The sequence below is a fragment of the Prorops nasuta genome, unplaced genomic scaffold, assembly GCF_024137725.1.
Source record: "Prorops nasuta isolate Cenicafe-Biocafe unplaced genomic scaffold, Cenicafe_Pnas_1.2 PNAS00021, whole genome shotgun sequence".
Lineage (NCBI taxonomy): Eukaryota > Metazoa > Arthropoda > Insecta > Hymenoptera > Bethylidae > Prorops > Prorops nasuta.
In genome coordinates, this window is record NW_027116818.1 from 4,154,137 (window position 1) to 4,171,523 (window position 17,387).

Consider the following 17,387-nt stretch of genomic DNA (forward strand, 5'->3'; position numbering starts at 1 on the left):
GATCCTACGTATAAGAGACTTCTGGTAAACGAAATACTTTGGGAAACGAAGCTCACTTCTAGACTCGCTTTCTCCATTATGAAACGACCTTTGAGAAGCGTTCGCTTAAAGACAGCTTTCCATTTTCTCGTTCGATTCGGAACTCTGAGAAAACGCAATGTAGCGAGAGGTTGTTAAAATGAAGTTGAGACGCGCCTGAAAAGATGAGGAAAATGAGAAAGGAATTGCTTCTGACCAGCTTTTACCCATCTGTCGATTGAGATGCAAAAATTTAACGGGCCTCTCTCTCGTATTTAACAAGGGAGTCATAGGAGAAACAGTTTTAGGCATAGCTTTCTTTAATTTCTATAAATATTTTTACATTTCCGTGCTGGTCCAAATCGAAGGTATCGATCAGGTAAACAATTACATTTTGCTCTTGTGTCGTTTCTAATTATTTTCCTCCACAGTCTCCGTGGATTCTGGAATTTCATCGGCGGGCGGAGTCACTGCTTGACAGTTTGCATTTTCAGGATAATCGCAGGCGAATATCTCGGTGTTGTATTCAAGGCCGGGTGGACAGGGCATCAAAACAGGAACGCCAAAGTTACATACGTAATAAGTGGAGCAGTCTTGTAGATTTGGCAAGAGTGTTGCGTATTCCTCATTTTCAGCCGGACAGTCGAGTTCCTGCTGCTCCAGGGAAAATCCGCAAGTCGCAATGGCGACTAAGAGACAAACGACGATCACTAAACAAATTATGATTGCTTTTATTTCTGTGGAAAAAAAATTATTCGATCAATCTTTGAATCTATACCAACCTTTCATCCTGCTTAAGGGAAAATTGTAATTCTTCTACTTTGAGATAAGATGCCGAAAACTTAATGGTATATGGGAGTGAATTTTCGTTCTAGTCGTATATATACCCAATTTATAGTTGACATTATTTTCTTATCAGTAGCATCTTATCTATGTTTCCATTATCATACCACAAGCAGAATTATGACACTTTGCTAAATATTATAAGTGCTGTTGCAATATCGTATATAATATTAATCACTCCAGTAAGTCGTTTCCTTTGAAAATAGCACTATTAAGATTTATTGCTCGTTATATTTATTGATCTTCTGGGAAAACATACCCATAAATGACTTTTCTGAAAATTTTATCACTCGTTAAGATGGAGGAAGTTAATCATTTTTAACTACTCTTTATTCAAAAATCATAATTTACAACTATTTTGATCTATATTTTATGTATCTTTTTTTATTTCTTTCACACTGCAAATTTTGATTGTTCCTTTTTATATGACATAATAAAAAAGAACATTTCGATGGTATTAACAATTTTGATTATTCAGATATAACTTGTACCTGTTCCGCAGTTTCCAAATTGAGAATATGTATAATTGCCGTTTAATGTATTTTATTTTCCAGAAAATGAGCAAACAGAACCAGAGCTTATTTGTGGTTCACTAGTAGCTAAGGGAATTATAGAGAAATATTGAAGCCAAAACGAATAATAAAGTAGATGCAGAAAAGAGAAAACATCGTGTTGAGTAATTATAAATTTTGATAAAACAAAAACATTTAAATCGAAATTCCCTTATTTATTTATAACTAATATATTTGGAAAAAATATAAGCAATTAATGATGGAGAAAGACAATATGTTACATAACGCATTTTATTTTCACCAACTTTTCATGAATATAAACGCAGATTCAATATTGATAAAATCTTAAAGATTCATTTTAAGATTTAACTTCACAATGTACCTCACTGGGCCAATCGCATACGAGCAGCTTGGGATTGAACAGCAATCCGGGAGAACAAGTCATTAAAATTGGAACTCCCGTCTCACATGCATAATAAGTGGAGCAATCCTGTGGATTCGGCAAAAGAGTGACGAATTCTCCATTTACCCGAGGGCACTCGGAGATCGTTTCCGCCGTGGCTTCGACATAGGCTAATGCCACGATGACAGCTACCACAATGGTATAAACAACCGATAACGTAGTTCCTGAAAATATAACACAAAGGTTTTAATTACAACAAAACTTCTCTCAGTGTATTCAAAATTATCTTGTTTGATTCTAATCGTTCTAATCACATATTCTTAAAATTTAAAACGCAAAGATCATGCCATATAGCAGTATATTTACACAGACATATATCATACCTTTCATGTTTGCAGCTGTCCAACAAAGAGTACTTTCAAGAACTAATAATTTGCCTTATATACACTGCCATCACACGATTTATCAATTTTCTAGAAATTGATTAATTGCATTTTTCAAAAACACTTGTTGATAAAGCCTCGTTTACGTAATGACTATACACATACCGTTGCAGAGATTCATTAATATCTGCTTCCGTTAGATACTATCTTACATACCTATGGACTATCACTTCCAGGAAGTGGACAATCAGTGCATTTCAAAACTCGTGTTCAAGTGCCTAAATATATTTCTCTGCTGCGCATTGGAATTTAACAAATTAGAAGTCGTAGTACATATTTAATGAGCTATCGTGAGGAATAATTTGGGTGAAAATGGGGTAGAAGGTAGAGCAGCGTAGTCGTGTAAAAACCAAGTCGCCAGTTGGAGGGGTTTGACCTGGAAGAGTGCAATTCGTCGAAGAGCAGGGATGGTTAAAATAAACGAGACAGGGTTCTAGGTAAAGGGTAAGAGAACGAGGGGGAGGGGGATAGAGAGATAGACATAAAGAGAGAGAGAGAGGGAGAGTGAGGCCAGAGAGGGCCTGGCTGACACTCGGACAATGCCGGCGTGGAGCTGTCGCGTTTGGTTCCTGGTTATGGCGGCTGCACAATGCCTATTGTCGGGCAACCCACCGTACAAACGTGTGTGCCGACGCTTCCACAAAACGGGCTTCCCATTCCCGACCCCATCCCCTCTCCCTCTCACTTCCCCTTCAACCCTTCACCCTCTAACTTCATCATCTCCCTTGCTTCTGTATGCACTTTCATCATTTCTTCCCTCTTCGTTCCTTTTCTCTTAACCCCCACCCCTTCCTACACACACATACGTACGCTATAACGTAAAAGCTGAGCTTGAACTTCTAGGTCTGAGCGTTCGTTTTTCCTCACTTGTATTCGTTCGATCTCGTAACACGCCAACACGTAACTTCTGACTTTCGCCAGGGCCAATAAGGTCCCGGCGCGAGCGATAAAGCGAACGCGTTATTGACTTTTTCGGATGACGCCGAAGAAATGCTCGAAATGAGCTCGCGGCATGAGTGGGTGGCCACCCCCGTTCGCCAAAAGGAAAATCGTATTTGATTGTCGACCTTCTTTCTTCTTTCTCGTCCTTCCCATCTCTCTCTCTCTCTCTCTCTCTCTCTCTCTCTCACGCTGCTCTCTATCTCGCTCCTCTCTATCTCTTCAGCCTGGTGATCCTCGGATTCCTCTGGCCAACCTAACCGCAAATCAGGGCATTTTCATCCGGAAAACAAACGTCCAACTAATGAAACAGCAGCGATTAATGAATATTTGAAATTCGAAACGAATGAGGCTCCTCTAAAGGGATGGAGAGGGGGGTGGGGGATGGACAATTTTTCCAGCAACGGATAACGACTGAAAGTCTCATCGTTCCCTAACGAGAAACTATATATATATATATACCGAGAATTCCCTTCGTTATATAGAAAAGTGAGAGTACCGTGTCTCAAGTTTGTCAGAATGTCTATAATTTGAATTCAATCGCTTGCAAATCTGCAGGCTTACTCGAGATGACTCGAGACAGACCGGAAATTGGGTTCACTTTGGGAAATGAGACATTCCGATCGAGGAGGACGACGCTTCGGAAGGATCGTTGACGGCTCGGCAGCTTCGAATGAAAATTCCATCGATTCGGAGTAACGCTATTCGAGGATATCGCGATACACCCCCTTAAGGGGAATCTTCAGTCGATTATATAAACTCTCGGGCAGAAATTCTAATCGTCGATCGCACAAACACCTCTGGCAACCATGCAGCTATAGCTCTCCTGCATTTAATTCGCCCCCCCCCCCCTCTCTCTCTCTCTTGCTGATATATCCTCTTTATAGCGCCAGTTAATTGTCCTCTCTCTATATCCCACACACACACACACACACAGCTGCTTTTTTCTCGATCCATAAACGCCTGCACTGCTTTCTGCCAATTAGGGAAGGGCGAGGGTGAAACTGGGAATGTCGTGGAAACATTCCGGAGGCATGCTCGCCTTAATATCTCAATTCTGCTCCTCGTTCCAAGCACGGAAGAAGAGTATAAAGAGAGACATAGGAATGGAGAATATGGTGTAGCTTGGAAAGAAAAGAAAGCCAAAGGGAGCGGGACGTGGAACGATCCAGTACTCACCATATTGGCGTACACGCCGCCTGCGTTTTACGGCCGTATTCAGCGATTTTGCATATCGAGCGCTTTCCACACGTAATACGTGATCGGTGTATATATGCCTGTATGCATATGTGTGCGTAAGAGAGAGAGGGGTGGGGGAGAGAGTGGATATCCATACCTCTCTTTTCACTCCTCGCACGAGTATCGCACTCGACTTATTTCACCTATATGGTAATCGAACCGGTCGTCGAAAAAAAGCCACCCCCATGGGCTACGCAGCACACTCAACCCCGAAAATGGTCATCATTGTTATAAAGCGATTCGCCGGAGGGAAGATTGCTTTAACGAGCGATTAAAGCGTAGCGAGAAAAGGACTGGAGCGAACAAAAAAAATGGAGTTGAGGATAAATTTAGTTCTTTGATTATTTGGAACGAAAGGGGATTCCCCTGACTAGGACAGAGAGAAAATAGCGATACAATCTGGTGGGAGACAGGAAGAGGCGAAGGGTTCTCACAGTCCTATCTCGGATGCCTTTAGGATCTTTTGTTTGTTTGAGTGCTTCTCATCCTCGTCCCATCCACCACCTCTCCCTCCCCCTACCATCTTCCTCCTTCTCTCAACGATTGTAACTCCACTGTTTATTGGGCGGACGGCAAAAGGGGGATGGAACAAGGCGGGGGGTGGGTTAAGCAAGGAAGTCGAGGAGAAAGGTTAATCGAACGACAACTCAACCGCTAATTCTCCTCTCGAGACACATCGATCCCTCTACTCGTATTTTCATGAGAAATCCTTCGCACCCCCTCTCGCCAAACCCCAAAGTCCCGCTAATTCCAACTTTGCATCAATCGATTTTTACCCTAATCAGCGCCTCGGCAATTCGCACTTTAATTACCAAGTAATTTTCAACGCAGCCCACCACTCTCGCACTGGCAAACTCAAAACGGAGGGCCAACTGTGATAATTATCGCGTCGTTTCATTAGCACTCCATGACTTTCGCTCGGTCAACATTTCTCTCTCTCTCTCTCTCTCTCGGAAGGAAGATTACGCGTGCCTCGAGTTCTCTCCGAGCAAACCTCGTCTGTGTCAATAGGACGAGGCTGAAAAAAAGATTCAAGTTATGCACGGAGAAAGCTGCGCAATTTTTTGGAGCGACGAGAGAAAAGGAAAGTGCGTAAATGTGGCTTTTGTTCGGTGCACGATTCATAAGGATACCGTGCGCGGAATCGTAATCTCCGAGTTACGACGTAACAGCTAGATATATTATATTGGACGGCCGACAAGAATTCTAGATTGAATTCCCATGCGAAACGACGAGGAATCCCCGCGGTTGAATCATGAAAATTCTCTACACGTTGCGTCTGTTACTACTGCCAATCCTTGCCTTGTCATTTATTCCATGCTGCAAAATTTTCATGTTTTCAAATTTTCCCTATCCCCCACCCTCCTCCCCTTCCCTTCTCTAAAATCTCTTTGCTCCAGCTCGTTCGGCCATTATTAGCAAATTATTCGATTATTCGACGACTGGTACATAGTATTAGTTTTCCACCGAATGATTAAAAATGTCAGTAGCAGAGCAGCAGCCCTCTTAGGATCTCGAGTGGGTAAGGAGGTACCTCTCGAAATTTGCATTGCCGCTTCACCGATAGGTACTTGCTTGAAATATGGCGTTTTATTATTATCAGAGACACTCGAGCTCGTTAAAAGGAGAACGATGAAGAACCTAGAAAGGGAGCGAGAGAGGGGGAGGGGGGGTCATTTCTCCACAACAGCTTCTCATTTAAAGTGGAATAAGATTTAAATGGATTTTAACAAGTGGCACTCGTAAAAATTGATCGATGCTTGTGCTTTGCACTCGGTATATATATATATAGGTTTGACAAATATTTATCACGTATCTATGTGTATTATAAAAGCTAGATAAAGTAATGTCAGGCAAGACCACACTCGTGGCAATATGTAAGATATTGGCTGACCGAGGTAAAGAACACTACCACTGCTGGCAGTTATAACAGATATAAGAAAGTAGGGTCCTGATAAAACGACAGTCGGTCCACGTGACATTTATCGCACGTGTCTCGCGTGTCGACACTGCGATTTCGAAAAATATCTTGTTGCAAAAATATTGAAAGTCGGTACACTTGGGCAGCGCGCAGCAGGCCATGAAAAATTCATACCAAAAATTTATTGAAATTACTGAAAAGTCTCCTCTCATTTTTACGTATAACGCGTTATACCGTAAGGAAGCTACGCACAGAAGGAGTGAGAGATGGGGGGGGGGGGAATGAAGGGGAGCATATTTGCTAAAGAAATTTATCCCGTACCTACCCACTGAATTATGCAGTGACGCGAATTCTCAAAGTCTCTGAATAATAGTTTGGTATTACAGCTCAGCTGTACTAATCCATCAGAACTATTTAGCAACAGCATCATTCCGGAGTTGCAGACGATAACTTATACGAGCTACGATAGTTAATAAAGCCAAGAAGGAGCGATCAAGATAACGCGAGACGTATACTGTATGCAGAACTCGCGTTGTTTAATAATATCAAATTATTGTCGAGACTTTGTGTGCGTTAAGCAAACAATTATGATTCTCCGTGGCACGTTATTAGAAGACATAATAATATCAGAGAAAATAATTGATTGCGTTTATGAAAAACTGTTTACTCTGGCTGGCTAAATTCAATGATTCTATAATCATCTCTGGTCCTTGACAAAGACAGAGAGCTAGGCTTCCAGTATATTCCTTTTCCATCTCCTCCTTTCAATTCTCACCGCGAGCTTCTAATATCAGAGAAAATAATAGATCGCATTTATGAAAAACTGTTTACTCCGGCTGGTAAAATTCAATGATTCGCTAATCATCTCTGGTCCCTGACAAAGTTTCAAGTAGCAAGGAGAAATTATAAGCATTCATTCCTTTATGTCCTGACGGTATTCATCGAGGCGTCTCACTTTTCTCTCTCTCTCCCTTCTCCTTCCAATTTTCGCAGAGAGCTTCTCGTCTTGCTTTTTGCCAACGACTTGGACGTTCGGTTGCTCTCGACGGAAAAGCGGCAGCATCTCGCTTGTTGCTCCTCTACCACCGAGTCCTTTCATAACACTAAATAATTCCATTTAATTACTCGCCCTTTGCCCCGCGCACAAGCCGCCGAATAGCCTTGGCATATTATTTATTACGCTTTCCAGACTGCCTCCAAAGAGTAAACCCGACGACCTTATACCCTAGCTCCCAACACTTAGCCTTCATCGCTCCCAAGCTTTTCCGGATCTTCTTTCACGGCCATTCGAAAACTTTCACGCGAGTCAAAAGCTCTTTGCAGCCGGTAAACAATAATGCTTCCCGTATGTTTTACATGTATAAAAATATTGCACATGTATAGAAAATAATTATCGTTCCTTTTATGCACAAATATTAATATATATATATATATATATATAAGAGTTAAAATGGAAGATGTAGGAAGGAACACTCGATATACGCGCGCGATCCTCGGCTGGTCTCAGGAATTTGCATAGCGAGTGCACGTTGGGCTATTTTAGAAACCTATAATGCTCGATAAAAGCGATTGGCCAGGCAGTGAATGGTAACGACGCTTTTCTCAGCTTGGCAGGAGCGATCTCGTCAGAAGGCTCGAGAGCTTTCGCGAGCTTAGCGATCCAACGGGACTTTCATTTACATTAATTTCCAATAAGCGGACAAGAGCATCCAGCTCATAAAGTTTGCGAGAGGGGCTTTTCGAAACGAGCAACGAACGACAATAGCAAGAAGGTCCAACGGCGTCTCTCTGCATGCTGCGCTCGGCTCCGCTCGGCTCAGCACAGTCTACCCTGCTGCCGAAACAACCTCGATGGATTCCGAAACACCTGGACCACAGACCCGAGTTTCTCCATTTGCATCCTCGATGACCTATTTCCATAGGATTATCCTAATACCGGTGTAAGCATTTCATCGCGATACAACCAAACTGCGAAATCCAGACTTTTGAAGATTGCCTTTGCACAAACGCGCGCGCGTCTTTCCTCGACATTACTCCCGCTCGTTTTAATATTAGTACCCCTATGCAGCAACAAAACTAGTTTAGCTCAAGAGGAATTCACACTACACCATTGCAGGAGATGTACGAAAGTTTCCCCGGAATCGTTTTACTCGCGAGACGATTAGGGTCGTTCAACTCCGAATATTAATACACTGGTGCGATATTCAGAAACTTGTAAACGAGACAGTAATTAATTATACCCGGTCGCGTCGATCAATCTTTAGACGCCTATAATTTTTGTGTCCAGAGTTACATCGATTAACGCACCGAAGAATCTGGATTCGACGCGAACCCGTCACTCAGCCCCAGCTCCCCTCGCCCCCCCCCCCCCCCTCTTACCGGATTCGCGCGTCAATGTCACGACTGATAAAACAGAGCGATGATAACGATCGCTGTCACGCATTTAAAAAATGTGTTTGACATTCGTCCAGAGTGCAGCATCGATTTCCCAAATGGTCCACTGGAAAAACGTCAAATGGAATTGACAATTTCTATTTTCTTTCGCGATGCATAACACGATCGGTTATAAATCATTGCTGCAGTACAAGGGTTAATAGAATTATTCTACTCTTGTCAATTAAAATCTGTAATTATTCTTTCCTGGCGTATATCTATATATATACATAAAGAGAATTACTTGTAAATAACTGTTTGCTGTCTGCTTGTGCGCATTACCAACTCTATAACGTTAAAATGGAAATATATACATATATACATTCAGTAACGCTTTTTTTATATAGAGTAAAAAAATTCTCACTTCATTGTGTTGATACATATATATATATATATATATATTAGGTATATGCAGCACGGAACGAATAGATACTCGCGTGCAGCGAAACAATAATAATGGCGACTGGGAAAATTTTTCACGGCCCCATGGGCAAAATAATTTGGTAACAGATGCGTCGCGTCGCGTTTTCCGAGTCAGCCGACCAAAGTTAACGCTGGAGCACTGCCGGTGCGACGAAGAAAACGGGGACCGATGCTTCCTAGCGGAAAAGTAACAGGCGAAGAGGGGGGAGAGGGAGGGGTTAGGTAACCGAGGGGGAAGAGACTCTGTACACAGAACGGGAAAATCATTTAAAACTCCCCGTGCGCGCCATCTCTGCCGTGTTTGACTTCTATAATGCGCCGCCAACCGTATCTTCACTCTGTTACACAAGATTCGAATTCATGAGCTCTGGATCATTCGGCAAGAAAAGAAAACGACGAAGAAATTACCATTCTCTTCCACCCCAATCTTTTCCCCTCGCTGCGGATCATCGAGACTCGACAATATTTCATAATCTTGCCGAGAGAATATTTCCCTTCCTGGATTATAAAAATTCTATTCCGTATAACTCGCGCACACTCGCCAAGAACTCTAACGGACTAAATAACAAAAATTGAACAGGCATTAATGTGCAGACTCGATACGGTAATTATCGTAGGTAAAGATCGCGTAGACACAGTAGAGGTTGGATGAGGGAGGGGAATTATGCCAGTTTAGAAAAAAAGAAAGTCCATATAAGCCACGATCGCACGTTTCTAACGAGGATCCCAAAAATCCACCTCGCAACATATAAAAGAAGATTTTTCATCTAGGTTTGTACGAAAAAGTAAAGAGAAAACGGGGAGGGCTGGGAATACGCAACTTAAGAATAACAAGGTCGAATGACAAGAAAACAGAAGAGATGAGAGAGACTGGCTGGCTCGATTCTCTCAGAGAAGAGAAAAGTCTGCGAGGTGAGGAGATGGTAGAGGGTATGGAGTGATGGTAGATGGACGGTGGTGGTGATAGTGGGGGTGAGAGTCAGGACGTAAAGATAAGGGTGCTACGTGAGCGACTCATTAAGGGATGCAAATTAACCAGCGAGCTCCCTCGAAACTTCGGAGCTGAGCACCCCGGGCTACCTTGCCACGTCGCGTCGAATCGCGACTTACTCTTCCCCAGAAATACAAGCTTCATCTAACCTACGTTCTCCAGTATCACTTTGCTATCCGTACGCCAAGCGAATCGACGCGAGAAACGCCTGCGCTTGCCACTCTCACCTCACCGCAGCAGCAGCAGCATCCCCGAAACAACATCTGCACCCTTTAAACCGCGAGGAAAAGCACATCCGACACGAGCTTGCTTTTATGCGCATCATCGATTAATCTCAATCACTGTACTAATTATAAATCTATCTCTCCCGATAAAATTTCTCAGCCACTGCAACTAATGGGAAGCAGGCAAGAAAAACAGACGAAAAGCGCGAAAGGATAAATCCTCTCGGTACGTCCTTTTATCTCCTGATTTGTCCTCGAGACAATACCAAGACTCCGTAAGTTTTCCTTATATAGACGACTCTCCGGTTAACCCATGATTTATAGCGGCTTTTAGCTTGTTCTCCGGCAAAAAATCACCCTCCCTGAGGCAGCCAGTGTGGACAGGGGCGAGTTTCCTGCGAGACGACTCGCAGTGCCATTCCACCAACTACAAATCTCTCGTCTGGAGTGAATACCAAATTGAAAGTTCGTAAATCAAAAATAAAAGAATAAAAGGAGACTTTGGAATTTCCAAGTTTATCCCCTGTAGCGTTGAGATAAGCAGCTTCCACTCTCGTTTCTCACTCGACGGATAGCCGTATAATTGGGCTAAGTGGATGACGATGTTTGGTCCAGTGTCTTGGTAAGCGAGAATTAAATTGATAAGTCGAGGAAAGTTAAAGGGGAGCTGAAGGGAGTGGGGCAGGCAGCAGGTATCGAAATCTGCAGGGTCAAGTTCAATTGATGCAAGTATATACATATATAGCTAAAGCTCTCGTGAAGCTGTTCGGATGGGGCAAATAGGAGAGAAAATCGCTTCTTGGTAGGCTGGCTAATCAAGGTGGAATGCGTTCGGTGTTGGTACGCGCGCTACGATATCCGATGGGGAACGGAGTGAGTTCCATAGCTTCCACTATAGGCGTTCTTAAGGAGTATTAGTGACCACTCTGGAGATCACCGAGGGGCTTACCCCACGAATTTCCGGTTCCGACTACCTCTGTTCATCCTCTCAGTTCCCACCTCGCGTCGTTAATTCATCCCAGCTGGATTGACTGAGGATATACCGAGGATATAGAGGGTTCGACAACTTAAGCTCTGCTACGATTATGCCAGGATGGTTTTGCCTGTAGGGTGTAGTAGTAGTAGTAGTGGTGATGGTGGTGGTACCGGTGCTGGATCTCGTCTTCTCGCGCTCTCCTCGAGCAACAAACGCAGAGACCCCCGCCCAGTCTAATCGCTAGCACGATTCAGCCAATTTGCAAATTATGAGAAGAAAACAGCAGCAATTTCATTAGGCAGTTGACTTTGACGATAAATCACACTGTAAACTTAACGAGATTGATCTTTTCGAGTGTATAAAGTTTACGTGTCAGGTCTCTCCGGTTGAGTTGAGCAGAGAGAGAGAGAGAGAGAGAGAGAGAGAGAGGGGGGAAGGGAGGAAGAGGCCTGGCTGATGGAAAATGACATTATCTTTTGGCATAAGTCGGGCGAGGCGTGGCTGGTAAGAGCCGATTCGTAATTGCTTTAGTTAAGGAATGCGCGTGGAACTTCCAGCTGGGCTGTTCGACCGAGGGGTGGAAAAAGAGCAGACTGGAGGAAATATAAAGAGCGAGAGGGTAGATGAATGAAGGGAGTGAGAATAGAGGGAAGAGAGAATCGAGTGGGGGTAAGTTCAGTAGCGTGGGATGGCTATGAATTTAAATTTCTCTAATTAGGAGGCGCGGGAGATGCGGTGACGCTGTTGGTAGCTTCTGCCTCTCGCCTCCCGCTTCACCTCTATATATATAGCCCCAGCTCCTTTTTCTTTTTCTCCTCCTCATCAGCCTCGCTTTGTCTCGCAGCACCGGCTGTGTAGTCACCCTCCCCCTCTCTCACCGTCGTAATACAACGTTCCAAAGCACTGGCATCCTCTCCTCGGCTTACCAAAGCCTCCCCCACACAAGCCCGTTCACGATATCGCGTTGTTTCTCGCTATAATGCCGTGCCAGGCACGAAACCTGCGGCGGGGTAACTGAAGTAAGTGCGCCGGCTCGCGTTCGCAGTTGACACCACCTGACTCAGATTTGTTGCTTCTCACGTTCTAACCGAAATTTATTTGATGCCGGTCCCGCGTGGGTTAATTAACGCCCGAGTTAGAAAGGGGGCAACAGAGACAGAGACATCGGACAAAGTCGAGTGTACAAAAGCAATGCATATCAAAGTACCCCGGTCGTTTGTCGTGCGATTAACACCACCCGCGAAATAACCTAGCCTATATATGGATGGACAGTTTAACTATACGCTCATTTCCGTTCTCTCCATATGCTCGACATCCAATTCCCCATCCTCGTTCGTCTTCCTCGAGAATGCGAACAGCCCAATTATTCGAGAAAATTGCGAAACTTTCAATTTTTCACGAGCTCGGCTTTCAAAGAGATTCAAAAGTTTGCCAAATATTTTAGGGTTCGTACTTCCGAGCCTCGAGGCTACGCAATATCCTCGGTAGCCCGAGCGGTCCGAATATGGGCTAAGAATGACGAGTGGAAAAAGCAGAGTTACCGAAGGAAGTGGTAGAATTGAGGTGGCAGCAGGATGCGAGAGCATCTCCTGAAAAATATTCCAATAGATTTTAGGAAACTCCCGATGATGTTCTATATAGCGTTGTTCATCAGGGTGACTGACCGAACGATCCGTTGAAAATTTCCAGGGACTTTCAGCGGCCATTACCGGAGTCGGGACTAAGCCGGCGATTTAAAAAAAGTTTCCCCGTTGCATACATTAGTCCCCGGCTATGCGAGAGAGTGTTGGGAAATCTTAATTCTTTCTTTGTTATCTCCTTTCACTGATTCACGGCCATGACGAAGGAGAAGGAAGGAGGAGGGAGGTGCGGAGGATAGAGAGTGGGTGGGGTGGGGTGGGGTAGGGGCTGGTACACTTGGCAAGGGTGAGGGAGAGGGGGTGGATAGGGGATACTGCGGCCAACGCTCCTCGTCTCCTTTGTCTCCGGAGATTAAAAAGGCTTAAAGTGTTCACGGGTCCTCCGCGTATTTTATCCTCTAGCCTCTCTTCCATGCCACATTCCACGCTGCTCTCCTCCCTTCACCCAAATCCATGACAAAGAGTTACGCAACAATTACGAGATAATATTGATTTTACAAGCCTGCCCGATATTAAGAAAACTCTTTGTCGCTCGGTGAGAGGAAAAAAGTCCCCCAGACTCCCTATGTACCCTCGATTAAAAATTAAACTGTTTCTATGTATGCGCAGGAATTGATAAAAGTGCGATAATTAAAAGTATTGATTGTCGAGGGGTAACCGACATTCCGGGAGGGCCGTACATCTGTTCATTAGATAATGAACTTATTAAATCAGGCAGGCTGGCGCAGCGGAGAATTCCGCTTACTTTTACCCATCCACCCCCCTCCGCGATCCCCCTTTACCTTTCGCCATTCCTTTAATTACCTACTGAAAAGGTTAATTGTGATTGGAAATAATATAAAACAAGTCCAACTATTATAATTATTATATTAAGGATTTAACAAAGTCTCCGCCTTCGAAATTAGAAAATTCTGCTTGCGCGATGCTCGACAAATACCCATTATCCTTCGGTAAACTTTGGCGAGGAGCTCCTACGAATGATCATTGAATTTCTTTAAGAAATAATAATTACAAATGGTAATTTGCCCCTGTGCCTCTCTCTCTCTCTCTCTCTCTCTCTCTCTCTAAAATTACACAATGAAAATCAGGGAAAATATTTGTCGAGGAAATGTGGGCTTTGTCTCGTACCTATATATGTTTTACGAAAATATTACTATAGTATTATTTCAAAGTAGATATACAGAGAGCAGAAAAGAGATTGGGGTGGAATGTAAAATTTCGAAAGCACCAGTCGCATTAAAATCACTGCTTCCTGGCGTTTCATGGTCCTCCACATTGCTTTCCTTCCGCATCCTTGGAATCCCATCTTTCTTCGAGTCTGTCGTCACTTCTTGCCAGCTCCATTCTCGTTTTTCCCTCCTCTGTATATCGCTTTCGTTATTCAACCTAGCCCTCTTCTCTCCGCACGCTCGTTCCCTCGGTACCAAGAACGTCCTTCCCCGTTGTTTTCCTCATCATCCCTCCTTTTCCGAAGCGGTATATAGGAAAAGGAGGGAAAGGGGGCGAGAGACCGTACCGACTGGAGTACATAAAGGGTTCGCAAAGTGACTCGAATTGCCACGTAGTCGACTTTACGAGACTGGCTATTGCTAATATCAGAGCATAAGGACCGATCTACCCCTTCGAGCATCACTCCCACCCCCACCACCACCACCACAATTCTTGGCTAGCAGCTTATCTTTAGCCTTCCCACGGCGCAGCAGCCCAAAATCCCTCGAATCTACCGGCACTCCTTAACCATTCGACCCTTCGAGACATTTTTAGTGCCCATCAAAAACCGACGCTGGCTTAATTACGACGGGAGAACCGGAACCTTCCACCCCCTTTATCTCTCTTCCTCTCCTTCTCTCTCTCCAAAGAATAATTTTCCCAACGTTTTACCACATTCAGTTTCCACTGTTAAATAACTAACAGTGGATTGTTAAATTTTCCAATTATTTCGATAAAAATGAACACCGGTATTTTTAAACCAAAAAAAGTACAGGATATAACGAGAGCAATTTTCATTGACTCCCTATCGACGGCTCATCGAGAATTTACGTTATTTAAATAGGATAGCCGGTGTACCGCCTGCGGATAAGCAAAACAAACATACGTGCAAACATTTGCATACTTTTATATTCACGTAGCGCGAGGTAATGGGTATGAATGAACAATCCAGTCGTAATTATTTCCTCTAATTACTTTTTGCCAGAATACTGTTATCGGTGCACTTGTAAGTTTCTCTTAGGTGTCTATATACGTAAAAAAGATCATTTGATATTCCAACATATATTTTCTTTTTCCTTCAATAAACTGATATTTATTAAAATCGTTACACGTGTAAATGGCAATGATACAAAGCAACATTTATTACTATCAAATGATTTTTTCTTCGTATATACATATATTATACGAATGATAAAAATCAAATTGTACTCAATATCAAATGGAAGGGGTTTTAACTGCACCGCTTCCTGATATTGCGTACAATATGAGAAAAATATTTCGGCCAATGAATAATTTTTCATTACAACAATGAACAAAATTCGTTATAGCAATGAATTATTCGCTCTATCAATAAATTTTGTTCATTCTTGCGTAATGAAAAATTGTTCACTGATCTAAACATTTTTATCAGCGTACGTATGCGTTACAACTATCGCAGTGCACTTGTCCATTTCTCCCAAGTGCCTACGCGCGTATTACATATACGTATATATAGGAAAAAGATAAAAAAGGGAGAGCTGAGAGAGATCTCAGTGTCATACTGAAGAAGATTGCAACTGCACTGGTCCCTGACATTGCATATACATATACATCATTGACGACGGGACGTTCCCTTTTATCAGTTAGAAGAAAGTAAATATTATTCCTCTCGAGCGATAAATGCAATCGCTAGATTGGTCCGTAATCTGCCATAATTGTAAAGCAGCGCTGCTTGATGGATATGAGAAATGACGCCCTTTCCTGTAATTGAATTTGTCGCTTGTAGCTTCTAATTGGGTTAGCCAGATTAGCGATGCACATACCGCGCGTTTCGCTCGTTTAATTAATTTACCGGTGGCGTATCGGCCTTGACGCATCGCGCGATGCTCAGATGACGCGTCATTGCACTTATCGTAAGCCTCGTCAAATTTTCAGCCGCTTTGATCGTTGCAGCTTTAGAAATATTTTCCGAAAATCCCTGTATACCGTAATTGCGACTCGATCTGATTTAAGGTGGTCGATATACATACGCGAAACATAGGCACGAAAGATCCGAAGAATTTGTGCCTAGGATGAGCCTCTCTCTGTATCCTGCGGGAGCTCTCCCTCTGTAGATGCTGCATCTCGAGGGATCGCGAGAAATAACAGACGTCACAGGGAATATTGTTCCGTTTGATCGATCGACAGCACCGCGGGATTAATCGGAATATCCCCGTGCGAAGTCTTCCTCTATCAAGCCGGAGGAGCGGAGCTTGCAATTCAGAGGAAAAGGGCCAAGAGGAGGGGAGGAGTGAAAAATCCACGGAGAAATTCTATAAAAATCGGTGAAATATGCATAGCAGCTAGTAGCGACGTTCCAGGATACCCCAGGAGAATCCAAAGACGATAGAGCCAGCTGGAAAATACACCAAGAAGAAACAAAAACGTGGCTCGACAAAGAAGGAACGATGAAGAAAATAAGTGACTTAAATGAGCTGAATAGTGCCTAGTGCTTGTCGATTATGGTACATCCAGATTAAATTCGATCACTTGGGAAGTAACGTTTCGAATCTGCTTTAAAAATCTAATGGCTAAATCCGAGTCGTAAAGTAATAGACTCATTCTTCCACTTGGCTATATACTGCTGTGGTTAAAATAGATTCTTATATTTGAAATATCATTGATTATTCAAACAGAATGTCTAGCTTTTATTCTTCTAGAGGAGTTACAGGTAGTTTCTAAATTCTGGCTTTAAAATCTAATGGTTGAACCACTAGTCGTAACGTTCTAGACTGATTATATATAATTGGCTCTATCACCACAATTTTAATCGATATAGTTATATATTTATAAGATCAATGGTTAGTCTAGTAGAATATCCGATTTTTATGTATCTAGAGGAGTCACAGGGAACCTGTAGTACATATATATATATATATATATGTACGGTATTTGCGGATCCTCGCGATAATTCGCACCGGTGCACCTACGTAAATTGACAAACGTGACGCAACACGCGCGTACAGCCACGCATCTCCCACATCTCGTCAACGTATCATCGACCGAGAAAACCCATCTCCAGAGACCGTGCTGCAGGAACCTCGATCCTGTATATATATATATAGTAACTGGTGGATAGCGACCCGTTTAAATAATGGAATGATACGTGTATATATCTATATAACAGAATATAATACTAGTATGGTGAAAGAAGA

General features: G+C 43.1%; 3 protein-coding genes across 4 annotated transcripts in view; all 3 read right to left on the reverse strand.

Moving 5' to 3' along the window:
• LOC136780933 (nucleolysin TIAR) overlaps positions 1 to 17,387 on the reverse strand; it is a 439,848-nt gene that overhangs the window by 377,791 nt on the left and 44,670 nt on the right. The window lies entirely within an intron of this gene.
• On the reverse strand, positions 321 to 1,098 carry LOC136780937 (peritrophin-1-like). Its single transcript, XM_066739556.1, has 2 exons — positions 801 to 1,098; positions 321 to 728 (listed from the first exon to the last, which is right to left on the reverse strand). The coding sequence occupies exons 1-2, from the start codon at positions 805 to 807 to the stop codon at positions 430 to 432; spliced, it is 306 nt and encodes a 101-aa protein (XP_066595653.1). The 5' UTR covers positions 808 to 1,098; the 3' UTR covers positions 321 to 429.
• On the reverse strand, positions 1,649 to 2,230 carry LOC136780938 (chondroitin proteoglycan 2-like). Its single transcript, XM_066739557.1, has 2 exons — positions 2,160 to 2,230; positions 1,649 to 2,000 (listed from the first exon to the last, which is right to left on the reverse strand). Exons 1-2 carry the CDS (start codon positions 2,164 to 2,166, stop codon positions 1,732 to 1,734), a joined length of 276 nt encoding a protein of 91 aa, XP_066595654.1. The 5' UTR covers positions 2,167 to 2,230; the 3' UTR covers positions 1,649 to 1,731.